The sequence below is a fragment of the Chinchilla lanigera genome, unplaced genomic scaffold, assembly GCF_000276665.1.
Source record: "Chinchilla lanigera isolate Chin_1 unplaced genomic scaffold, ChiLan1.0 scaffold00017, whole genome shotgun sequence".
Classification (NCBI taxonomy): domain Eukaryota; kingdom Metazoa; phylum Chordata; class Mammalia; order Rodentia; family Chinchillidae; genus Chinchilla; species Chinchilla lanigera.
Genome location: NW_004955418.1, coordinates 16,660,766 through 16,687,761, shown reverse-complemented (window position 1 = coordinate 16,687,761; position 26,996 = coordinate 16,660,766). Strand labels below are relative to the sequence as shown.

Below are 26,996 nucleotides of genomic sequence, written 5' to 3'. Positions count from 1 at the left end.
CAGCTGTGTTTCTCAGTACTGTCAGGTGCTTTCCATAAGGAAACTTCTTCCCTAGCCCAAGGAGGAGGAGGCACGTTTTCATTTTAGGGCTGAGGACACGGAGCACTAAAGGCCGAGCGCCATGTCAGATGTTGGTGGGGGAAGGGCTGGCAGGGCTAGGGACACAATGACAACCTTTAGAGCCTCACTCATCCTCAAAGCTCCTTGTAAACCTAACCAGTCACTGCTGGCTCTAATTGTCCTAGGCTTTTAATGCCAGTCTTAGCTGAGGCTTTCTTGTTTTCCTCCCACAATATTCCTTTATAGAACTTTTAGTAACTGGCGGCCACTACGCTAGTAGTGCTTTTACATCTAATTCCAACTTGGCACCCCTTGAAGCTGGAGTCTGCTCCTGGGAGAGCCTTTTAATAAATGAAGAGAAGACAGTATTACAGGAGTTCACTCTTTACTTCCCACCTCCATCTGTACCACTCCCTCCAAGTACCCCGTGAAGACTGAACATACTCAAAAGTAGCAGACACAACCTGTTCTCAGTATTTTGATTTCTCATCAAACTTAGTCTATCACTTCAGACAGATTAACTCGCCCAGAGTAATCCACTAGATGACACCCCCAAAGCCTACATACTACCTCTGTGGAGTCAAAGGGGTTTAGCTAGCCCGACTGGAACGGGCACTTGAAGAGTTTTGCTCTACATAGAGACGGGAGGGCAGTGTGGAGAAGTCAGGCTGTCCCAGATACTGTCATTTATGAGCTGTGTGATTAAGAAGGTTCTTTTCTAAGCCTCAGTTTATGCACCTGAATGAAAAAAGGAGCAACAGGTGGTTAAGAGAAATGGGATGATATGCAAAATGAGACCACCGGGGACCCTTGAAAAATGGCGCGGAGGTTCTATTCCCCTTTGTGATAGTGAACTGCAGCACTCGTCTTACACTCCAAACAGGGAGGGCCCTGGGGCAAATGCCATGTTCCTGTTTCCTAGAGTCACAGACAAGCAATATCTATGTCCGGAAGATCATTTACATAAGGGCACCAGAGAGCATTTTGTGCATGTGAATGCACATTTTTTTTTTTTTTTTGTAAAGACCAAGAGTCTTGCAACGAGACAAAGGAAAAACAAGTACCAGAATTGCAAAGTTAACATTTTTATTGAACTGAAATCAGTGTAGAACAGGGGCCACCATAGCTGCTGAGCTCAGTCACAACCAAAAAGCCCCTGTGACATTTTACCTTTGAGAGGCCTAAGATTGGGGTGGAACAACTGAGAAACAGCATAGAGATATATATGTATATATATGTGTGTGTATATATATATATACATATAAACACTACAAAATAGTTTGAAGTGAGTCTCACACTCTCGTTCAGTTCTCAGGTTACAAAGAACATTGACAACATCTTTTGCTGCCTTTGTTTAGTAGTGTCAGTTAATATCCTCCCCCAAAACGTTCCTCTCAAAGTGCTGGCTCTGATTTTCCCCCATTCCAAGACACATGAGAAAAGGGTTTAGTAACACTCTGGCAAGTAATAGACTGTAAGAGTTTCCGAAGGCGTGAAGCACACATCAGGCACAGAGATCTGACACGCACCCTGTCGCAGCCTGGGCAGAGATTTAGCCGAGTTCTGGGAGCAGAGGACACTTAAGATGGGCAAGCCACTCACGCAGTGCACGGATGGGTGGGCCGTCTGGGCCTCAACCTCACTCGAACAGCTTGCATTTGTTTTACATAACACGGTAAAACACTTTTAGGGAAAAGAAAGCTCCTATAAAGGTTGTAAGATGAATCAGAGAGGAAAGAAGATTAATACTGAATTTTTATAATCAATGCATTGAGCAGTGATAAAAACTGACCACACCAATAACCTCTGTGAGAATTGCTGAACATCTCTTACTACCTGAAGATTTGAAAGTTAGCCCTTCCAAAGCATTTCAAGGGAAATAACCAACAAGATAGGAGGTGAAATCCCTACATAAAAAACCCAAACATATTTAATGTTTTTTTTAAAATTTGGTTTAAATTAGCTGCTCATTCAATATGGAGCAGATTTGTGGGTGTTGGTAAAAACCTTCATGATTTCAATTTATTTTCAATGAAATATCATTTTAAAAAACCAGCACAACTGATTTTTTTAATATTGGCAATGCTGTTTTACACTTAGTATTCCTCAAAACAAAAACAAAAAACTACATTCTTCCACCAGAGTAACTGATACTAAGTGGTACCTCATTCCTACAGCAATCACTTGCAAGAATCTAAAAACTGTATAGTATGGGATGAAAAAGGATTATAAATATTTTAATTGGCTCACGCCTGTCTTCAAAAGGGATGCAACCTCAGGTAACAGCACATTCCGAGATTTGCAGCTCCCAGATTTGCAACTGATAGGCAGATACACATTTTGCAAGGATCTGTCCAATGTATACAACAAACATCTAAATTAAGGCTTTTACTGGTATGTAGTCAAGTCCATGGGTGTGCAATGCTGGATTTCCATAAAGCATCTCCAGCGTCCATTGTTACCCAATTTGTAAACCAGAATATGTGCTGATGTAGGTGGCTAGGAGCTCCAAGGTACAACGATTAACCAACTGGAAGGCCTGTTTGTAAACAGGTTCTGAAATAAGAGTTGGCAGTGAAACGACTGAGGGGGTGCTTCAGAGCACGCGGAGGGTAGAAGTGATTTGCACCTGCTAACAGAGATGAGCTAAGAAAAACATAAAAGCCAGTAGTTCAAAATTTCCAGGTAAACAGAGACTTACAAGTTTAGAGCCACATCCAAGCATATGGTTCTAACACTTCAGCTTACAAAAGTCACTGACGGAAAATTTGTGAAAATGCAGGTACCTGGGACCTACCCAGAGATTCTACTTTGGGTAATGCAAGTGGTCCAAGAACCTCGCTTTTGAAAAACATTGATCATAGCATGTAGCAGAACACAATCTCTAGTGAAAAGGCCAAGATGTCTGAGAAGTGACACCAATGAAGTCATTACATGTAGAAAAAGCCCTCAGGACACTCTACCATCCTAAAATGAGAACCAAATTTATCCCCCACTAAGCTTCCTTTTCTTTCTTTTTGCAACTAAAAGTTTGAAATAAATTAATATTTAATAATGATTGTACCAATTCCGAGGTAAAAGGAAGAGCACCAGGGATCTCAACGCTAAAAGAAACAGAATTCCCAAGGATGTCCATGTTACAGAGAAATCAAACTTCTGTAGTCATGTTTTAGAACTGTAGTGCAAAGGGGTCTTTGTAAAGTCTGTATACTCTTGTATACTACTTTGAATATATTGTCTTATCTTTGTAGTCACTGTTTTAGAAAAAACTCCCAAGTGAAAACTTTGTCTACATATTCTCTTATATTTCTTAGATATCAATATTTTCCAGTTTACAGTGATACACGACAAAGTTGTTTGTTTATTTTCTTGGATGCTGGAGACAGACATCTTTATTAAAGATACTACCAAAAATTTGGCAAACATTTCAAAACAGATTTGTAAACATAATGCTTCCCTTTTCAACTGGCAGCACTTTGAAAGACAATACGATAAGACAACACAACTTGAATCAACATTAGTTCAAAATCCTGTAGTTTTGACCATATAACTTATGTTCCCACATGATAAAACAAGTGATAGTTTAAATCAGCGTCAACAGATAAACTCCATGAAATGAAAGTTTGTGCTATTTGATGAATCACAGTATGTTATGGTTAAATATATCCGCTTTTTAATATTCCTGGCACCCAGGATGAAAAAAATCTTTAAATATACATCTCATGTAGGTAATAGCTTCTTTGCATATCTCTCTTCAAAAAATACTTTATAGCAGTATATAAATATGTTACCTACACATTTAATTTTATAATTTTGCCCCAAAACTATAGATCTGTTTCATTTTTATAACATATCAATTTTTGTCCAACATTAACAAAGCTGACAAACTGTTGAAATGGAAATGCTTTTGTCTTCCAGAGAAGTAGCAATTTGACAGGAAAAAAAAAACCCTACAGTAACACTCATCAGTTGTTTAACCTGAGCGTTTGGCCTACTGAGAGCAGCAGCTTTTCCCGTCATCACACTCACATCCACTTCACCTCTGCACACACACAGGTCGAGCACACGCGTCCAGACGCTGGTAGGCCACAGTGTGCTTCCCGTTGCTCTAATCATGGGAAGCAGTGTAGCTAATGATTAACCACACTATGTACATGACTAGCAAACACCTTAAGGCAACCATTGCAATGGGGGGTTAACTTGCAGGGTAGATTTAAGAGTCTAGATCAAGTCAGCCTGTATATACATATGTGTATAAAAGCCTATACACATACACACAGTCCTACAACTTTCTATATTTAACCCTCTTTCTATTTTTAACCCTCCAAAACAATGTTTTAATTTTTTTTGTATCTTGTGCAAATTTCTAAATAGTCTACCATTTAAGGCAAAGAGTTTTGCATTAAGAAAGGTCAGAAAATAGGCTTATGTTTATCCAAAAGCATTTCACCTTACACATTACTGTTTTTTTTTTTTTTTAACACACACAACTTTTAAGTGTGGACATTGGATCCCCAATATCTAAAAAATCATTTCTAAGGACAAACACAAGTTTTTAAGGAAAAAAATGATTTGAAGAATATAAACACTGGATCCCCAATATCTAAAAAAATTATTTCTATGAACAAACACAAGTCTCGAGAGAAAATAAAGGACCAGCAAAAGCAGCTTCAAAATGCAGGGAAGCAAAGTAAAATGGAAAAAAAAAAAAAAAAAAAAAAAAGTAACTCAAGTTTACTAATACTGAAACTTTCAACAGGCAAAGTTTCATCTTTTTAGAATCTAGAGCAACTCATTTGGAATTTTAAATAAATAAGCTTAAGTTTATTCACATCTTCTGGTCCAAGCAGAGCTTTAGTGCCACGACTCTGCTTGCTGTTGGTCAAATTCACCTATTAGTCTTTTGATGTGAGCCAGCTTGTTATGAAGATACTCGCATCTGTATTTTTCTTCATGGTAATTGGGACTCGACTGCAGATAAAAATAAAAAAGAGCGAGGAATTAGCTTGTAGAAGTTACCATTCTCAACTACAGGCTATAAAGTCAACAGTGATGACCCTTACCTGCTTGATCTTCTGATATTCTTGTAAGACTTCTTCATGAACATTCTACAAAATGAAAAATCAGAGATCAGAATTAAAGAACACTTTTGGGGGGCAACAGAGCAGGTAACACGTAGTCAGCGAGGGTGGAGCAAATGTTGGTGGTGAGAATGTAACTTGGCACAATCTTCATGGAAGGCAATTTGGCAACAGCTGTCAAAATGGCAAACGCAAAATTTACTTTCCCCTGAGTGATATGATGCACATCCAAGGTTATTCACGGCAGCACAACTTGTAAAGCAAAAGCCAGCAAACAATGTCAAGATGTTCATAAATCTATACAAAGGACACTAGGAGATTGTAAAAAATGGGGAAGTGTTTTCTGTGCTGATATAAAAAATTTCTCTAAGATGCATTATATTGGTTGGTGAAAAGAGTAAGTACAAAGTAACATCAACAGCTTAGAATACTATTATAATGTGAAAATTGCCTTACTTTTAAGATGTGCCTACCTTTCCATTTTAATGAAACTAGGACAAAAAAATAATGTACTGGGCATGGTGGTGCATGCCTGTAACCTCAGTACTCAGGAGGCTGAGACAGGAGGATCGGTGTGAGTTCAAGACCAGCCTGGGCTACAAAGTGAGCTCAAAGCCAGCCTGAACTACCAAGTGAGACTCTGTCCCAAAAAGACAAAAAAAAATGTATCTTGGTTTGTGTTGCTGGGATATAACACAATGATGCATCTTACAATAGAGGAAGTCTCAGATTCAATTAAATATAGTACATATGTAAATTTACTTTCATATATACATATACAATTTTATACACACACTTTAATACACTTTCAAAAGACTACACTGGAAACCAGTAGTAATGAATGACTCCGGTGGTGGTGGGTAGGGAGCTCAGGCAAGAGAGCTAGCTAGCCCTTATGTATCATGTATCCAGCATGGATCTAAGCAGTTTATAAATGCTTGCTTACATTTATTACACATAACAACTCTATGATTATCCATGATTTGTCTCTTTGAGGCAAAGAGGCATTAAATAACTTGCCCAAGGTCATGTAAGTATTAAATAATAGCTTGGAATCCAACCCTCAAAACATGTCTCCAGAGCTTGCTCCTAACCACTAAGCAATCCTGGGAATTATGTTTTAGTTTAAGTATGATCATGCATACTGATAACTAACTGTGTAGGAAAAATAAAGCCCAAACCACCATTTCACCAACCTCTTATACCTGCAGATACCTATTCCTGTGGAAAAGTCTGAAACTCTTTATCAGTTTTTGGTCAAGAACCATCAGTATAAGAGGTCCTAAGGAATCTCTAGGATACAAATGGCCTTGAACTATTTTTTTCTGTGGTGGAAAAATTCATCCATTTCTCACACAGGTAAAAAAATGGTACAGTGGGCTGGGACAGAGGCCCTGTACCACTGATGATGTGAAGCATAACAGAGTTATCTGCCTTATCCAGAGAAGGAAATAGTAATTTCTCTTAGGCACTTTGCTAAAAAAATTGAAGACAGGTCAAACCTCTACTACTCTTTGACAGCTATAACACTGCCACGAAAGGTGGAGCGGTAAAGAGGGATTAATATTGGTTACAAAGCATTAGTCTCTGGAAGCATCAAAATTTTTACATCGCAACCCAAAACTCTGTAGTCTCATGCTCCCATTATAGCCTGCATCTGTATTGTCCTTATCCTAGGTCAGGTTGTGGTTTTCAAAAATAATAATTTAAAGCATTTACTTGAAACAGCACAGCTTGGGGCAAAGTGCCAGATCTAGGATCTGTAGTCTGAGTTGAGTTGGCAGCATAACCAGCTACTTGAAGGAATCCCAGGATCCAACTTTTTTCCTATTTAACTGTGTCTGTCATGCTTCCCAGCACACTATGTATTATATTACCGTCACACAAAGTTTTTTCCAGTGTGTTTATTTTCAAGAACTATTTCAAATGTTGACTTTCCTAAACAGCGGAGAGGCTAGTGTGTGAGAAGACGGGTGCTTGGAATGGCTGGGGCTGCAATGGGCAGAGAGAGAGAGAAGAAGAAGGTAATACACGAGAATGCATCTATCTGCGTACAAAAGTGTTTACCTGATACTCTTTTGAGCCGGGAGAAAGGCGTTTGCGTTGCGCATCCAGTTTGATAAATCTCCGAGCTACTGTCTCCATTCTGGCATGCAAAGCCCTGTACTCATCGTACTCGGCATTGAAGTCATCCTTGTAATTCTGGCGTTGCTCATAGGAGACAATAGCGATATATTTTCTACGGAGAAAGGTAAACACAGATAAACTACGGAACAAACTTGATCGCCTGAGTGTGAGACTTAAACCAGCTACACAGAAACTATACCCTGTGTTAGCCCTAGTATTTAATGCTATTCTCCCACTGGTCTGTTGCCAGGTCACTCCTTCAGAAGACCTTTTAGGTGAAGTGGTCACACAGAAGGCTTAGGAGATTCAAGGAAGAAGAGTAAATGTGAAAAAGACATGTTAGCACCGGAATTAAGGGCAACTACATAAAATGAAAATAGTATTTACACGGGTTTGGCTTCTGGAACTTTTCTCTCTACAAAACAATTGACTGCCACACTAGTGGTAGAGGCCAGTCCATCTGTCACCAGTCACAGGGAGACAGGAGAGAAGGGTAATGGGACACCAGGAGAACGTCACACGGTCACCTAGTGCTGAAGTCAGAGCTTTCCCTGGGCCCACTCCTGTACGACAGGGAGTCTCTCTCTCGGCCTTTCAGATCTGTAGCAAGCAGAAGTCCTCAACAAGGTTCCTCTGCCCTGTTCACCCCAATCCCTTTCCTTACATTTCTGATGAGGCAAATAGGTAAGATACAAGAGGGATGGTGTATAATTTTTTTACAGTGAGAAGTAGCAAACGCACACTTCTTTAGTTCTTTTCTCACGCTTATAGGTCACACTACATGCAGCAGAAAGCCAGTGTTCTATCAGTAGTCTCATATACTTAATAAAATGTGCCAATCTGTTTTCTCTTCGGGAGTGTGAATACTCCTAGGTAAGCGAAGGGCAGTTTCCCAGTATGTCAGCTGACTCAGCGGCAAGTACATTAACCGTAAACAATAGCATCTATTCGTGGATACGGGAACTGGGGTGTCAAGGCTGGGTCTCTGCACTCTACACTCCTGCCATGGAAGGCAACATTCCCTTGACTACTGAGGATTGAAAACTGAGACTTCAAGCAGGTGCTGGGAGCACCAGGCTGCACCCCGGGAGACACACTCACTCTTCACTGCTAATATCTTGGGGTTCAGCCCTTTCCAGGCGGCTTTATGCAATCTTCCCAGTTTTATCTAAGTTGCTCTGTCACAGATGCCTAGTTGGAAATGTGAGAAAAGTAATGCAGCGAGCAAACTCAGTGTCCTCATTAATATTTTTATTCATGCTGAGACAGACAGAGTGGAAGTTTAATTTTCTAAGTGTAATCGAGACAGCGGTAGCGTGCTGATTTAGAGCTGCCCTGCTGGTGGCTCAGCTGTGAAGGGAACACTGCCAGCCAGCAGGGAGGCTGTCCTTCCCAGACACCAGAGGGAGCCCAGGGAGAGAAAGAGTATGGGGATAAGTATGTATATGTATATATGTATGTGTGTGTGTGTGTGTGTGTGTATATATATTAAAGCAAGTGGCTAAACCAATCTCACAACTCAGAGTTTGTTTGTTGTATAATACATTTATCCTACTTTTTCCAAAATCATACCCTTAGTATTTTATTTAATAATTTTCCTGGGGGGAAAAAAAACCAAACTGGTCAACAATTGTGTTGCTGTTTGCTCCTACTGGCATTTGAACAAAAAGCACTTCATTATTTTTAATGAGAACTATAATGGCTTTATAGCTGGTTCTTAATGCAGTGATATTATAAAAACAATTTGGATAACTCACAACCACAAGTAACAGAAGTATTCTTATATAAAAATTAATGGTATTATGGTTAAGTATGAATTATCCAAAGGCTAATCATTTAGGCTTTCTAGTCTGTCCTTTTGGATTTCTGGTGAGGCACTTTAAATTCTGTTAGTTTTGGAATTTTCTCATCACCTTTATTTATGTAAGCCTTAGTCTTCAGTTAAAATAAATTGCTTTTATCTAAGCACACAGTCCAGCACCAGAAACACGAGGAACATACAGAAATACACAGAGGCAGATGCAGCAGCCACCCTTAGACCAGTAACCTGAAAAAACCCTTTAAAGATAGAATTAACTAATTAGGTTGGCAAAACATAGCAACAGCCTCAACTCCATAGGGAAAAGTTCGGATTCTTTTTCAGTCTCCCCACACAATTTTGTCATATATTACAAAGACGTATCACTATTAATAAAAGAGGCACTCAAATATCCGTCACGGGAGAGTGCGAATGAGAGTGGTTGCTAGGAGAGGGGCCTGCACACAGGAGACTTCTGAGGGGAAGTGGCTTTATGGCTGGAGAGGTGGACCCCCGCAGAAGTAGAGCCACGGGCTGTCCTGGGAGCCTGGCTGCAGAGAGTGACCCCTCTGGGCCCCTCAGAGGTAGCTACGTACCAGTCAGGTTTTCTAAAACCATGCACTGTCTCAGATGACAGAGCCGTCTGTGGGTTGTTTGTCAAGAGACCATGGCCAGCGTTATGGATTCATGCTATCTCGTTCCTCAGTAAGTGCAGTTTTCACTCCACTGTTAAGCTGAAGCCACATATTTTCAATCTAAAATGTTCTCTCCTCTGGAAACAAGCAGGGCCGAACAGCTTAGCTTAACTTTATTACAAATTAAAAAATGGTGGAGATGCCACTAATGGGAAACAAAAGTTCACACTGCCCAGATTCTGGTTTCCAGTCTACGGTCTATTTTGCACATTTGTTCACTTTTAAAGGTATCTCTTGTCAGATCTATTTGTTCCTTCACTCTGTTTTTCATAGCCCTTGCAACTTAATTATTTTGTTCTAGTAGAAGCCTTTTATTCTATAAAAAAAGAACTAGAATTGTGCCCAACTTATAATTTTCTGTGATAACCAGTTACAAAAGTGTCCCTAGCTCAGCATTTATCAACTTATTGCCATAACAAGAAAAACATAGCTGGCACTGAAGTGAAATGACTGAATTTTACTCTTGTCTCCTCTTAAAATTAATTTGAGGGCAAAATGTAGTTAAGTGAAAATCAACCTAACTCTCCTTTGTATCACTAAGTGCAGAAGTTCAAGCACCTTGTCAGTGACAAACTGTCCCTTTGGGGGCCCAAGTGAATGGCTATGCATTGATAGACTTGTCAGCTTTGAAGAGTCAGATCCCTGAAATCTTCCATAATCAAAAGCTTGGCCTGGCCCTGGAACAAAGGGCAGGCTTCTCTATACTTAAAGGCCAACGAACACAGCTCCGAGCAGGGGAGGAACGACCTGCTCATGCAGACAAGGGTGCATTTGGGACTCGGGCTTAATGGCAGCCTTTCAATTGCAGGGGCGGCTCCAGGACTCTATTTCTGGAATTTCTGGCTTTTTTGATTTGCAAATTATGGGAAAAGAATTTGCAAACTTTCTAAAATTAAACAGTTTTCTCTACTGGCAGGCGGATGGACTTACATCAAATAATCTGGGAGTTCGATTGTTGAAGAAGGCTCCATGGCGGCAGTGTAACCCTCTTTAACTCCTACGAAAGGAAAAGAAAATTTCAGAGCGTTCCCCAACCAGTATGGTTATCAAATGCCTGTGATTCTGAAATAGATTAGAAACATCTGGAACACTTTTCCTCCAATTCTATTCTTCCATCTCAATAAGCAACAGTGAGCAAGGAATACAATTGAACACAAACAATAGAGGCCCTATGACCAACGCCAGCAGAACTGACGCAGGCATTTAAAGCACCCTGGCTACTGCAGTGTCTGCACAATAAAGGAATTCCATCTTAACCCAAGGTCAATCTTCTATTCTTTCCACAACAGCTGTGGCATCTGCCCAGCAATTCAAAGATTGTGGTGGCAGATGCAGCCACACAATGGTAGATACAAATTTTACATCAACATCTACTTTTCATGGGATTCAAACACAGCAGATGAGACAATAACGTCAGGTAGCAGACTGCTTTGGTCACTGTATTTTTATTGCCACCCTTTTTTGTATGCAGACAGTGGAACTGGGTAGGAAGCGTTCCCATCGGTTTAAAATAAGGTATTACTGAATGTTGATTTATTCTCCTCTGACCTCTGGTCCTTATAATACTAAACAGATTTTTTTAAAGGACCCCCCCCAACAAAGAAAAACTCACAGAAAAAGAAAAAACCTCCCTAATTCCTTGAGTCATGACTATGCTGTCGAGCTGTGTAAATTTTCAATATTGCACTTATAACTCACCATTTCCAAGGGCTATGTTTATGTTTGGAGTAATATGTATTAGGGTAACTTTTTTTATCATTTAAAGTATAGCTAAGCTAACAACTCCAGCCCTAACTTGCCTGCTAGCAAAATATTTATACCTGCTATAAAATAAACATGAATATCTGTCCGTTCCTTAGTGTAGTATTTTAAATGGCAAAGGACACTAAGTAAGTTACACAGACCTAGTGGGATTATTGTGCACCTGTATCCATGTGATGCAGGCTTGGGTACAAGGAAAGGACAATTCCTCCTTTGCCACAGATGCCAGGGAACAGATACAGAGGACCTGGTTCTGAAAGCTATTCTGCATATCCTCAAGGAAGGATGAAACAGACTAGGTCTGCCTCTCCCTGTCTCCAACTCTGAGGACAAAGTTCTGCTGTAGGTCTCCGCGTACTGCAGCCCAGTCCTCCCGGTGGGAGGCAGTGACTTGGGACCACTGTCTGGGGTAGGAAGCATGCAGAGCGGCGGAGGCCCAGGAGCCTGGGTGATTAATGCTGAACACAGAGTTTTACTTCTTCATGGCTTTTCCTGACTTGACAAATTCAAGTACCAGAGGGTTAGGAGGGGAAAGAGCTTATGCCTATCTCTCAGGCCATTATATAGTATCACACTGGTCTAAATATTTCAACAGATATGCTTTGACATGCAACACAGCAATCCAGGGCAACAAAGGCACTGTATCATAGTATTTATTCTACAACTCCCCTGTAAGCACCACTAAAAACAATTGGAGTTCCTCTCATACAATAAAAATGGTCATTAAACGTACAAGCACAGGCTTGCAGTGTCATGGGCAAAATACAGAGTCAACACTCCTTAAAACTGTCATTAAACTCCATCAAACTCTGCTCATTAAAGTAACCTTCTGAAAGTTTCCTGGGGGATTCTGCCTTAGTTGTTCTGAGTTTAAAACCGGCTGCAGTGCTCAAGATGGACTTAGCTCTATGTCCTGGTGCTTAGACATTTGATTTTAGAGGGGTTTGTTGTTGCTGCTGTTGTTAAATAAGGCAAATCTGAGTTTGCCATTAGATCTAGTATGCCTCAAGTAAGCAGTCTTTCTGCTGATTAGCTCTTGTGTAGAGGTAAAGCATTAGTTTCTAAGCTTGAGTCTCTACATATTCGGCTTCTAAGCTTCTTCTTAAAGCCTGAAGTGTAAATTTTAATCACAGTTGATGTTAGTTTACTAAAAATTGAGAAATCAAAACCAAAAAACCATAAGCTCTGTCAAGTTAATAACAGCCCATAGCTCTGCAAAAGACAAAGTGTTTTTGCTGCAAATGAAGATGATGTTATGTCTCTGCCAATGTAATTTCACCTTGCCTATTTTATAATGACGCTAATACTAATTAAAGCAGGGGTGACTCTGTTTCTTTGAGTAAGAAGCAAATATTTCTACTGTTAATCCTGTCTGGTGAAATGGTGTCAAGAATGGGCATATAACACTCACACTCAGGTTTGACAATATCTTAACAAATAGGGAAAAGAATTCCACATCTACCAGGGAGGCTCTGCAGGGTGACTGGCTCATTTTCCAATGTCATTATCTTATTGACAAAAACAGAAACCTTTCATTGGCTAAAAAGAGACAAAACACAGCAGTAAAACAAAGGAAATATCTGCTCAAAAGCACAATATTAACAGTTAAGCAGAGCTGGGCATGGTGGCACATGCCTATAATCCCAGCACTTGGGAGGCTGAGGCAGGAGGATTGTTGCGAGTTCGAGACCAGCCTGGGCTACAAAGTGAGCTCAAGTCCAGCCTGAACTGCACAGCAAGAGTCTGTCTCGAAGAAACAAAAAAACAAAAAAAAATTGTTAAGCAGAAAGTCATTTGCTTAAAAAACATTACTAATTCTAAGCATTATGATCTCAAACTGACAATGCTTCCAGGTCCTTTAACACAAAAGGTTAGTTTTTTTTTTTTTTTTTTAACAGTACCTTCATTGGAATTTGGACTGGAGTTATTCAGCTTGGCAATTTCTTCTTCTCCTTGAATGTCTTCTTCCTTTTCCTCAGTGGCCTCAATGTCATGCTTTTTTATTTGGTCCTTTTCCTTGTGTTTTTTAGACTTCTTTTTGGACTTTTTGTGAGACATTGAATGGTTTTCTTCCGTAGGCTTTGGACACTTGAGTAGAACTGAACCAGGGGATAAGGTTTCCAGAGAAGTCCTAGAGGTATATTTGTCTTGCTGGTCCTCATAGATGCTACCGTTTTGACTAAAACTGTCAACAGGCAGGTCTTGAGTCCCCCGGCCTTCTGGAGTGCTAGGGGAGTTGGAGTTAGAGTGCACAGTCTGTGGCGGGTTTGAGATGGGCAGGTGGGTGGAAGGCAGCGGTGGCGGAGGGCTGGGGATGGCGGCGGCCGCGGGGAGTGGGGGGAGGCCGGCGGTGGACTTTTCACTGGTGGGATTCACATGACCGTTTAATGTTGGTGGTACTCTACTTGTCAGGTGAGATATTCGAGCTTTTTTATTCATTAAAGGATCAATAAAATCTGAATCCAAAGGCCGTTTCTGAGGGGGGGAGAGGAAAGAAAAGCCAGTTCATACCAAAATTGAGTAAGTTCAGTAAATGTGCGACAGAACAACTGAGCAACCTTACTCATACCAACCTTTCTCCAAGCTTATGCAAAGACAAAACAAAACCCTACAGTGACCCCAAACCAAAGCAACACAACCAAACCAAACCACAAGTAGAGCAAATTATCACGTCTAATGTTAAGAGCAAAACCTGGCAAGTATACATCTCTCGGAGGGCTTATTTAATTTCTCCTGGTCATTCAGTTGCATCCTAAACTTGTAAGCATTTATGCAGTTTATGAGGATTACACGACTCAGGAGAGTATTAGACACAGCCGGCCTTTGTTGGCCTAATTCTACTAAAGGGGGAGAGAAAGCAACTGGTTCCATTTGATGCTGCGAGAACAAACAAGGCTGGGCAAAAGGCAGCGCGCCTACATGCATGTGATGGCTAACGTGCTGAGACACTCCAATTAGGAGTACTTTCGCTGTTGTTTTTCATTTTACCTGTCGTGAATGTAGAGTCAAACTTTTCAGAGCAATTTTTCTAAGCATCCCTATCATTGCTGAAATGTGATTGCAATTTAAAAAAAATTCTTAGATATCTCTTCACCATATTGTAAGGTAAGTATTTATATCTGGTCCACTAAAGTAACGTGGAAGTACTTTTTAAAAGAGAATCATGATAATAACAGCTCAGATCAATAATAACAATACTGTTTAAGTTGAAAGGGGATTCAATCGCCAAAAGTATAAAACGTAAGTTCATATTTATGTGTAAATGTACTACTGTGGCTTGTATTTGATCTTGAAAGAAAATAATGGTTGATCAACCCATTAGTTTATTCTGTTTTTAATTTAGCACCATTTATTTGCCACCTGCTGTGTACTCTGATCAGAGGAGAAGTAGCTTGGCATTAAAGGTAAGGCTTCCACAGACAACTGACCTGCAAGGCTAGAACACCACCCCTCAAAATGGGTTTCTAATGCATTCTGGTATGTGAATAGCCCTTCGCCCTGGGCGTGCTTACTGTTCTCCACACATCTGTCTGCTTCTCCCTATTTCTTAGGCAAGGGTGAGGGACAGAGAGCATAGCGGGAGACAAGGTCTTTCCCACTGTCTGTCCAAAGCGCTCAGGACATGGAAACACTATTACTGTCTCAGGCAGGGCTGCAGCGCTGGCTGATCAGCTGAGAACCAGTACGTTTAAACTCCAGCGCTGAGTGGGAATGCCCCAGCCTTTCCTAGGATGGGCTGCTCTCGCAGGGGAAACTAAACTGGAATGGTCTGGTTAGGGATATTCTGGTTCAGATCCCACTGGAAAGAGCTCTTGTTGTTGTTTATTTGCTGACTGCAAGTACATTTTCCCCTGAGAATATTTTACTAGGACATGCTTTAGATAAAATTCTCAGATATAATCTGAGAATTGGACGAAACTGGACAAATCACCTAGTTAATGACCAACTGAGCAGTACGTAATGTAATCTTATTAACAAAATCTTTGAAAATGGAAAGCAAGCTGGGCGTGGTACCACACTGTCTGTAGTCCCAGCATTCAGGAGACCAAGTCAAGAGGACTGCAAGTTTGGGGTGTGCCTCAGCCACAGTGAATTTGAGACTAGCTTGGACTACACAGTGAGATCCTGTCTCAAGGAAAAAAAAAGAGCAAGGTATACATTAAGTACTCTGACAAACAGTATGGCTTTATAACTTTATTATATACCTGAGGAGAGGAGGCAGCATCTCTACCAGAACACACGGGAGATTCTGAACGGCTGGTGCCAGTAGAATTCTGAGCTGGATTTAGTTTTCTGTAAAGGACACACATGTTCCAGATAATTAAAGAGAACTTTAAAATGTTCATGATAGAACACTCACCCTTCTCTCTTTCACACGTCCACACTAAAATAGCAGTGACTAAAACAATTACTTATTTGCATCATTTTTAAAGAAAAAATGGAACAAAAGAACATACCTAGCGAGCACCGACTCCAATGACCGCCTATCTGTTTCACTGTATCCTGGCCAGTCTCGCTGAAGCTCCTTGAACACATAATCCTTCAAAGTATAGGACAGGTCCTTAGGATTCAGATTGGCTACCTGGTACGTGGTATAAATATAGAATGTTAGATAATTTTTGCTATTTAAAACAGGTGGTTTTTAGGTTTTATGCTGAAAATTATACAAGTTGGCCTTAAAGAGACTGCTAGTTTTATACATGCCAGATCTTAAGGAATGCCATTCAACTTCATTTTGGGAAGTTAAAAAATATAAAAAGTATTTTTCCCTGGAAGATCATTTCATTTGCAGAGTTTCCAATCAAATAATAAACCCACAGTAAGAAAAAAAAAATGGAGGGATTTTAAAAAATCAATTTTCCTAATCAAAGGGATCCAAAAGAGTTATATTAGCAAGATCATTATTTGCTTCATTATCTCCATTACTTTTGAGTCGGGAAAAATCTGATCATGTGTATTAAGCAGAAAATAAATGACGAATAAATGCTGGGTTATAAACTTTCCTCTTAGCTATCAAAAGAAATTGTCTTTATAAATGCATCAATTCTGAGAACCTCCTCTGCCATTTTCCTTTGGATAACCAAGTTCAGGCTTGCCACTTGTATCTGATAGCTCTCCTGAAGAACCACTTATTAGAAGTCCTTGAAATTCCCCGAAACCAACAAACGGAAACTAAAAAAAAAAAAATCCAAAAAACAAAAAAACCCCAAAACCCAAATAACTGTTATTAGCCAGATGGTTTATTCCCAAGTGTAATCTCTTCCCATCCTTTAAATATAAATCATAGAGTGCTAAGGTCTATAATCCATTAACTACACAAATGTATGGTTTCAGGTGCTAAACCAAAAGTAATTCTTAAGTCTAGGAAAAAGATATCCCTGCCTGACACATTTAGATCAGGAATGGCCTTTTTAATAACTTGACTTCTGTTTTTAAAAAACACTATAAAATATATAATAATTTATGCTTCTCTCACAGCCCAGCAAAACACTAATCTAATATTAAAGTTGTTATAATGTAGAAAATAGTAGGCTGATTTTAAAATTCAAATTTGCCAATAAAATACGGGTTACAAGCAGATTTTCTGAAGTGGAATAAACAGACCAGCTCTTCAATGTCAAATACCCTGACACTACCACTGGCCCCCGCCATGGCTCCGTGTGATCGAAGGCTCAGTGCTTGTCCTCTGCCCTGTTGCTTTCACTCTCCCTACGTCTTTCTAAGATTTTTTTTTTCTGGTACCGGGAATCGAACTCACGACCTTGCGCTTGCCAGGTAGGCGCTGTGCCGCTGAGCTAAATCCCCAGCCCCTCTAAGATGATTTCATTCACCACTAACACTCTGAATGCTCACTCCATCTGCTGCTCATTCCTCAATTTACTGCCTCAGCTCTGGCTTCTGAACACCAGACCAGACCCTCGTCTGCCACTGCCTGTTGACCTCGCTCTCCATTTGCGTATGTCTAAGGAACATCTTACAAACAGAATGTATGTTAAGGCAGAATGCTGAACACCATTCTCTAGTGCTCTATACATGTTACTTTCTGTCCCTCCTCAGTGAGGGGCTCAATATCCATCAGTTGCTCAGGCTGGAAACCTAGTCATGATTGTCACTGATTCCGTCCTTTCCCTGGTCCTCTCCCTACATGACATGCATAAAGAAGTCTTTTCACAAAATACATGTGTAATCTGATAAACCATCCTCACTGTGCCCCTCAGGTTAAGTCACCAAAACTTTACAGCCGTATTTCTGCAGTGGGCTCATTTAAATAGTTTCTTTGTTCTGTTCTTGCCTCCTAATCATGCCACAGAAGTCAGAATGGTCTTATTAAAAGTATAAATTGAACTACAGCATACGCTTACTTAAACTTCTAAAGTGATTACCCATCTTACTTAACATCTAAACTCCTTGCTCAGGCCCTGGAAAGGTCCTTTGGAACCTGGCCTCCATTTCTCCTCCACCTTGAGTCTACTGAACCTTCTCATCTTCCAGGCTTCCAGAAAGGCTGACTCATCTTCCCACTCTTCCCCATCATTTCAGTTAAACTGCGGCCATCTAAGAAAGGGGCTCCCCAAGTTCCCCGCCCCCCACGGAAGCAGTGGCTCTCTCTTCCAGCCCCTCTCACGTCCCTACTCTACCTGAAACTGTCTCATGAATGTGCTCCAGGGAGGCAGGGATTGTCTGCTAGGGTCACTTTGAGATTCCAACACTTAGAACAGTGTCTGGTACATTGCAGGGGCAGGCATCGGTTAAAGCCACAGCAGATGGGTTCCAGAACCCCCACAGATATCAAAATACTCAGTGTTTTAAGTTTCTTATATAACACGGTACAGTTGGAAGCATCTTCTCATATAACTAAATAGTCACTAGGTTGCTTAGAATATCTAATACAATGTAAATGTTATATAAATAGTTATTACACTGTTTTGTGTAGGGAATAAAGGCCAAAACTGCCAATGTGTACATGTTCAGTTCAGGTACAATTCTTTTCCCAAATATTTTAGGAAAGGACGTGCAAGAGATAATATGTACATGTTCAGTACAGATACATTTTTTTCCTAATATTTTTGATTTGCAGTTGGTTGAGTCCATAGATGTGGGGCCAAATGTACTGCACAAACTAAATGAATGAACGCTGTGCTCAAGCCAAATATCCGACATTAAGCTCAAGAACATTATTCAGCTTTGTATAGTTGCTTTTCTGATTACTATTTTTTCCAGGAAAGCACTCATTCTAAGAAAAAGGAAGCTTTCCAAATATACAACAGTTTAGTGATAAACAGTATTAAACCAAATTTCCTGATGAACATTAAATGTTTTTAAATTTAAGTACAATCTTTCAACTTTTACTGAGAGCTAAATCTTATGTTACTCTAAAAGCCTATTACTTTGATAAATTAACAAACACAGCATGCTGAAAACTATAAATAACAAATCAGCAAATATCTCTGTCAGCATACGCAAGGCAGGACTTATCATTTAGGTACACTGTTTGCCAACTAGTCTGTATTGGGTAGAATTGCCATCACTCTTCGGTCTTTTGGCTAAGATCAGGTGTGGATAGAATTACAAATGTCTGAATGATTTGTGTATTTTTGCTCCTCTTGGTTTTCTCCCTTTCATGCCCGATTTGGTCAGTTTCACTGGAGCCCAAGTCATTGGATGTTAGCTGTTAGATGTGTGTAAGGCAACGTTGTGATTTAGGTCAAAATTCTGAACATGCCTTTATTATCTTCCTTGAGAGGATTAAGTGAGATTGTGAATGTGAAATGCCAAGAACAGGGCCTGGCTCTTAGTACACGCATAATAGATGTTATTAGTGCTTGTACGTGTATTTGCACTAGGCCAGTGGTTTTTAGCCCATATTACACATTAGAATTACTCAAGAGCTTTACACGGTATTGATCCCCAGGCTCCATTTGCAGATTCTTGGACTTAGTTGGTCTGGGTTGGAGTTCCAGCACTGGTATTTTTTTTTTTTTTTTTTGGTACCGGGAATCAAACTCATGACCTCACACATGCCAGGCAGGCACTGTGCTGTTGAGTTATATACCCAGCCCCAAGCACTGGCATTTTTACAAAAGCTCTCTGGGGTATTCTAATATGTAGCCGGGATGAGACTACACTTTAGATTCTACCAAGTGACCAATGCTTTAATGACTTTTACATGTCACTTGCTCAGGGTCAAGAATATGTACATTTTTAGATATGTATATCTACACACAGATACATGATCATGAAGCTACCGCCATCTCTGTCATCACCTTGGCCTCTCTATCTCCAAACCAGAAGGTAATTCACAACATTTCTAGAGGTGCAGTTACCAAATATTTCATGGTGAAAACTGAACACACACCCCCCCATCCCCATTTTTTCTGTCATCCTTTTTCTTTTGGTCTCTTAAAACTGCTACATGACATATGGATTTAAACTGCTTCAAAAAGGTGTTCAATGGATTTAATAAAAATCCTTGCTACTGACCAAAGTGTCTAAGAGATCTGCAAATCCTGAATTGGATTTTATAACATTCTATATTATGCTTTAATATAAGAAATAATGAGAATTAGACTGTTAAAATATCATCCTTTAAATAACAGATGAATATTTGTAGGTGTTTTTCAAATAATGAAATTTAAGAATAATTTTAGAAATGTTACTGTTCTAGGGAAAAAAAGGGAAAGAAAAAAGAAAACAGACGGACCACTATGGTGTATCTGAATGCTGACATTTCTGACCTGAGTTGGTATGAAAAAGTACACTAAATTACACTCTGACACACTGTTGACTTTAATGAAAGCAATGGCCTACTGGTATGTGTAAGCTTATGACTGTAAGGTAACTTCTCACAGCTAATACTTTGCACATTCATACCCTATAATGCAGCAAATGACTGATCCTGGTACAAGAGGCAGGAAAAAGGCACAGTAGTAAGGGCAGTGAGGAGTATGAATGGAGGAGACATTCCAGACCACTTAGTAGACAAAATATTGTGGCTTATACCAACCCGAGACCAATAAAATACATCACACAACTTTATATAAGCCAATGAAAAGTAAAGCAATAGATTAGGTGATTTAAGACTAAAAGCAGACAACAAAAACTTCTTGCTTACTTTTTAGTGGAATTTTAGGGCAAAATTTGACTGAAACAAAGATAACGCCCACCTTGTAACTAGTTTTTAACTAAATGTATAAAAAGGTGATTTAATTTAATCATCAAGAGTTCTTTTCATATACCATTGACCAAAATGACCCCGAAATGTCTCTGTCTCAATAATAATAACGACAACGAGAATCCTTGCTCAGTGAACTTCTCAACAAGAGTAAGCAGAAGAGGCCCTCACCTGTTGCAGGATTGCTCCCAGGGAGTTCTTGTCTTTCTGATTGACACCGTCTTTCTGCAGTCGGGCCAGCAGCTCGGGTTTCTTGTAGGCCTTGAGAGCCAGTAAGTGAATCACTCTGTCCCTATAAGGCCGCTGGGAAACACTGCTGCCTCCATGTGTCTTTCGAATTGTATTTGCAGGGTTCATGGGAGTGGACCTTTTCCTCTCAGGCACTGCATCTGAGACAGCTTGAGGTGCTTTCCGAATCTGCACTCTCTTCCCTAAAGTCCGGTGGAAATGACACAGTTATACATCTGAAGGTTAGAAAAGCCTCTCAATTTCCCCAACTCTGGTTTAGGTACCTCTTTAGTTCTGGAGGAATAAAGACCACTTTATTTCAATGTTTTTTCTTTAAAGAGACATACAGACAAAGCATTCTAAACAGATGGCCTAAAATATGAATTAGGAATTTCTGATGGACTCATTTCTTGGAATAAATAGGTATTATAGATGGATTTTGGCCACTTGACTATGCATGGATAGTAATTAGTGACGCAAAGTGTAATAGACTAGAAACTTTTAGACTGTAGGTTATTTGATGTTAAATGGAAATAAGGTAATTTCCATGCTCACCTGTGCTATTTACAGAACTTAAATCTGCATACTATATGGCATTTCTGAAAAGCAGACATAAATACAGTGAACATGGTGAAATGTGAGAACCTCCTCAGACCTCACTCCTGGCAAACCCAGGGTTTTATTTTAATAATTTCAGATTCACAAGCTGCAAGGAGGGAAATCAACGTCCACTAATTAGTATTATTCCTTTTCCTTGACTCCTGAAGCAAATTTCAGGAGCCAAGAAACAAAACCAATCAACCAAACAACCAACCAACCAACCAGCCAACAAACAAAACAATCTCAGAGGGCCAAACAGATCTCTCCTCTGTGGAACCAGACTGCACAGACGAGTTAGAGGAATGGAAAATGGTACAAAGGAGGTCTTTACACCATCTACGCATGGGCTGGTACCATTCATGAAGGTGATTCATTTTCTGCTTGGACTGAACGCTGAGACTTGGCTACTTCTGGAGAATGTGAGCTGAAGTGACCTGGTTACAGTCTGTGTGTGCGCACGTGTGTGTGTGTGTGTGTGTGTGTGTGTTTTTGTGTGTGTGAAGCTGGTCCCTGAACCCCAGTACCAATCCCTGCTGAAGGAAGAAAAACGAACATGTAATTTTTAACACCCTCATTTTATGATTTCTGGTTAGAATCTTTTAGCTCACTTAGTAAACAAGAAGCCCAGCTTCATGTGGTTAAAGTGGGAGAATAATTGGTAGTGACATGTGACATGGGGTGATTACTTTAAGAACAGGACTAGCAACTAGGAACAATAGGTATCTAAAAGCAACTTCCATGAACTATGAATCAGCTTACCAGGGCAGAGCTTTCCTGAACACTGTGTCCAGGCGGGGTTCTCCGGCCCTAGCCTATTTGATTTTTTTGGGACATCACCCTGCCTCGAGAAAAAGGATGAATATTCTTAAGAAATTTCTACTGGCTGGTTTGTTTCCTTACTAATATTTATTACTTCCTTACTAATACTTACACATAACTGATCACAGGGATCAGATTGAGCCACTGTACAGAAAAGGAACTCACCACTAAGTGGACACTGTCTCATGAGAAGCAAAAGTAGTCAGTTAAATTACTTAGTTTTAAAGAGACCGATCTGGTTTCTGTATTCGTCGTAATTTAGAGATAGCCAGATCAGTGGCGGGTGGGAAGGGAACCACTATGCGGGGAGGCACTGTGCTGAGAGCATCACACGCAGTATGTCGCTAAGACTCACGGTCATGGGAACAGGTGAACAGCGTCCCCAGCGCAGTGAGCAGTCCGAGGCTTCCTGTGGGCCCTGTGCAGACGGTGCAGGGCAAATGGGAGGTTCTGGGATTAAGAGACCCAGCCCCGCTCACTTGTACTTCTCTGTGGGAAAGATGCTGTGACCAAATTCCTGATGTTCTGCTCTTGCTTCGTGTGAGACTGTAAGCTCTCTAAGGACAGGGCTGTGGCTACTTTCTCCACCAGCTGAATCTGCACTATGTGATGACTAAGTGAATGACAGCACGACAGCAAATAAGCAGATTCTTTCCACACTGTCAGGATGCAGAAGCCAGAGGACACATTGGAATCCTCAAAGTGATTATTTTTTCCTTTTTTGTGATGCTGGTTATTGAACCCTGGACCTCCAAGATATATTCCCAGCCCAACCTTTCTTTTTTCCTCTTTTCTCTTTCACTCCCAGTCCTTTAAAAAATATATTTTGAGATACAGTCAGTTTCTAAGTTGCCAGGTTGGCCTCAAATTTAGGATTCTTGCCTCAGCCTCCCCAGCAGATGGGATTATAGGCGTGCACCAACGTAACCAGTTTCAAGTGAAAATTCAAAAGCAAAACTTTGAACCTACCATTTCTCGGTTGTCAGTGTTAAGATTTTGATACTTTGAAAATTTAATAGAAATTTATGGAAAAAAAACAGGGTCATGGTCATAAAAAGTTAGGAAATGCCATAAATTCCACATTTGCCCAGTCTTGCAAAAAAGAAAAAAACTGTTTAACTCACCCTTTTCCAGACCAAGCCGACTGGTCATTTAGAATGAGTCCGAGCCAGCAAAGCAAACACAAATAAAAACGGAAAGGGACAGAACGGTTGTCCTCCCTCCTGTGTGCCTGTCTACCGCTGCTCCTGGGTCTCAGAAGGGCTCTGTGGTCTGCAGTGTACCATCCTCCTAACCATCCCAAGGAGCAACCAGAGATTAAAAGGAAGGGGGATGGCTAACTTTTCCCTTAGGAGGGCAATGCATGTTTTCGATTAAAAAAATGAGTCTGCCCTGGGAGAGGACAGAGTTGGAGTCTCACCTGAAGCCTAGAGCTAGGCTGTTGCCTCCCTCTGACTCCTCCCCCTCGGTGTACTCACTTCACCTCTTTCCTCATTTTCCTCTGAGACAGCCAGTTATGGGGTAATCCATTTCTTTCAGATGCTTCATAGAACAATCCAACCCCGGGAGCTGCTGAATTATACTCCGCTTTTTCTGGTACCGGGAATTGAACTCAGGACCTTGCGCTTGCCAGGCAGGCACTGTGCCACTGAGCTATCTCCGGAATTATACTCAGAGATTGCCTGTTCACTGATTCCTCACCCACTTTGTCCCTTTCAACCATGGAGGCCTTGGCTTTAAGGAAAGGCAAGCTACTGATGAAGAAAACACTAGCGATGTAAATACTTACAGAACAGAGACGCCGAAGATAGGAAAAGGCAAAGCAGGAAAATGTCAGGTTCGAAGTACGCAGCATGGCTTTATCTTTATTTTTAATATTTGTCTCAGAAAAGCCCTTTTAATAAAGCCTATGGGAAAACCTAATTCTCTTCCCAGACTCAACTGCTAATCAATTCCCTGGGCGCCTGCATAAGCAGCACAGTGGAACCAACAGGACGGGGTAGTCTGGGACTGCGTCGGCGTCCCTGTTTCATAACAAGGAGTCTACTCCCAGCTCCTCCTTTAACACGAGACAGCAAAGCACTTGTCCCTTAGTCTAGTGGCTCTGAGTAAACAATCTGAGAGGCAGATGCTGGAGCAGCTCGTCAGAAAGGCAGGGAGACTACAGACATCTTACGCAGTTCTTCTGTTCCGTAGAACCTGACAGGAAGCCCCGACAACACAAACCCAAGGCTTTCTCTTTTCTGTCTTTTTGAGACAGGGTCTCGCTATGCAGTTCAGGCTGGTTTTGAGCTCACTTTGTAGCTCAGGCTGGCCTCGAACTCACAACGATCCTCCTGCCTCAGCTTCCTGAGTGCTGGGAATACAAGTGTGCGCCACCATGCCTCGCAAACCCATGGCTTTCTATTAGTTTCTCTTTAGTTTATTGAAAAGAAAGTTTTGTGCTAATATGTTTGTTTCTTCTTTGTAAGAGAGGATCTTTCCTGTGTCTGTTTTTTACTCTGAGTAACTACTTTGAGAAAAATGATACACAGTATGTTAATTATTGCTATTCTATTATTATGAAATTCTATTTTTTTCATAAAATAAAAAATAAAGCAGGTTAGTTGTATTTACGAAAAAACAAGACACATCAGCAGGGTCATGACAATGATGTGGTCTCTATCATGACTGAACACATAAACCGCTGCAAAGGAACCCCTCTCTACCATTTGGCATTTGTGATCACCTTTCAGAAGGTTTACCATCAATATACATATACCTAAAAGACACGAAGTGTTAAACTACAGAGGACTTTAGATATCTACTTCCAATCTTCCTCCTTTACTACTGGAAAAAATTAAGATGGTAAATGACCTGTTCAGTCACTGAAATATGTGCTAACCCATCAAAAATAAGGAGACCAGGGCAGAAGCTAGGAAAACTGGAAACAGAATCCTACATATTAGGTTGTTTGGGTTATTTTATGCACCTAGACAGATTTCAATAAAAATAAGGATTTGCAATGCAGTAAAATTCCATAATCTAGGTAGGAGCCAATGAGTAGTCTCAACGCTGGGAAACTAGGAAAAGTGATGATGAGTGCTTTCTTTCTTAAACAAAGAGGAACTATAACAGTTTGGTAATGCTCACCACTGATGTAAGTGTCACAACCAGTGGTGGAAACATTACTGAAGAAATAAGAGTAATAATTTCTAAGTAGTTCTGCCTAGATGAGAGGTTTAGCTTTTCCCAAGCCCCTGTTCCCTTCAACCTCTAGGCCCCCAGGAAAATTGTCATCCCTTAAGCTGGGCCGGTGCCGTAGCCCAGTTGCCAGAGGCTGGCCTGGCACCAGGCCACCACCACAGCACACTGGGACCAGCATCAGTCGCCTCTGCCTTCACCCAGGTGAGACTGTTGAAAGAAGCCTTGTTCAGCAGGTGCCCAGGCTGGCACAGGTGAGATTTGGTGTCACTGTCTATGGTACAGTCAATTACGAACAAAAGGTTTATCTCCTGCTATTTCAGGAAAAGAACACAACTTGTTCCTGAGGCCAGGCCCACACCACTCGCTATTTTGCTGAGTTCAACAACTTGATATCTGAAATGGAGACATGTTCATAACCTACCTTACAGAGTGGATTCAGATGAGTATATGTGAAGTGCTAAAGAATGCCTTGTGTACAAGGACTCAGAAAGTGCTAGAAAACAGTATTAAGGGGTGATTGGCTAACATTTTAAAGAACTGAATGAACCAGACAGCTCTGAGATATTGAAAAAAGCAAGAAGATACAAATAATCTGGCTAGCAGGAAAGAAATATGTGGTAAAAGTCTGGTAGTGGGTAAGGTTAAGAGAAAAAGATCAAATCAAACACGACATAACAAAGTACAGTGAAAAATCAGAACTACAGAAATTCCAATCAGGATACCAGTCTTTAGAACTGATCAGACTTTTACTGAGAGTTAGGATGTCCAGATTAAATGGAGGTGAAGAATTGGAGGCAGTCCAGAAATGAATAATAAAAATAATGAAAGGGTTGGGACACAGGCCATATTAAGAAAAGTTAAAAGGAGCTGGACTTACGGGCCCCAGAGAATAAAAAGCTGAAGAGGTTAATGACAAGACTGAAGCCCAGAGAAGAGCAATGCTGTGACAGTGAGTGATCAAGTTAGGGAGGACAAGACAGAGGAAGAGGCTGACTAGGACAACAGGGCCGGCAAGTATCACTGCAGGGCTTGTGGGGGAGGCGGGGAGAGTCCTTAGAAGGGTGGAGATGGAATCTGGTTCACATTTAAACTTTGAAAACCTCAAGTTTCCTGTGGCCACTCTCAAAATTCATATATTTATATATTAGGTCTATAAGATACCTTGCAAGTTCCTGAGTTCTCAAACCACTAGAAAGTGTACAGTGTGTGGAATTTTAGGTACTGACAAGTTTGTGGAACTGCATCTAACCCTAACAAAACAAACAAAAATATATCAAAATAGGAGATATTCATGGACCATTTGATGAAAAAACGCTGACTCAGTAATGTGGTGATTTTTTTTTTTTTTTTTTTTCAAGCTTTGGAATCAAGCTGAGTTTTCAGCTAGTTATATTGGAAGGGAAAAAAAAATCACTTTGATAGTTTAAGTTTTCTAGTCCTTTGTCACACATATCAAACTGCTCCACTGT

The 26,996-nt window shown here is 40.6% G+C and overlaps 1 protein-coding gene across 1 annotated transcript in view; it reads right to left on the bottom strand.

Moving 5' to 3' along the window:
• Nucleotides 1-1,129: 1,129 nt before the first annotated feature.
• The window catches only part of Ell2 (elongation factor, RNA polymerase II, 2), a 71,293-nt gene continuing 45,426 nt past the window's right edge, over nt 1,130-26,996 (bottom strand). The window contains exons 5-12 of the mRNA XM_005382233.2: nt 20,866-21,125; nt 15,980-16,104; nt 15,728-15,815; nt 13,424-13,997; nt 10,692-10,758; nt 7,209-7,380; nt 5,124-5,168; nt 1,130-5,031 (exon numbers count right to left, since the gene is read on the bottom strand). Coding sequence (XP_005382290.1) covers nt 4,915-5,031; nt 5,124-5,168; nt 7,209-7,380; nt 10,692-10,758; nt 13,424-13,997; nt 15,728-15,815; nt 15,980-16,104; nt 20,866-21,125 — 1,448 coding nt within the window. The 3' untranslated portion in view covers nt 1,130-4,914. The remainder of the gene's footprint in view (nt 5,032-5,123; nt 5,169-7,208; nt 7,381-10,691; nt 10,759-13,423; nt 13,998-15,727; nt 15,816-15,979; nt 16,105-20,865; nt 21,126-26,996) is intronic.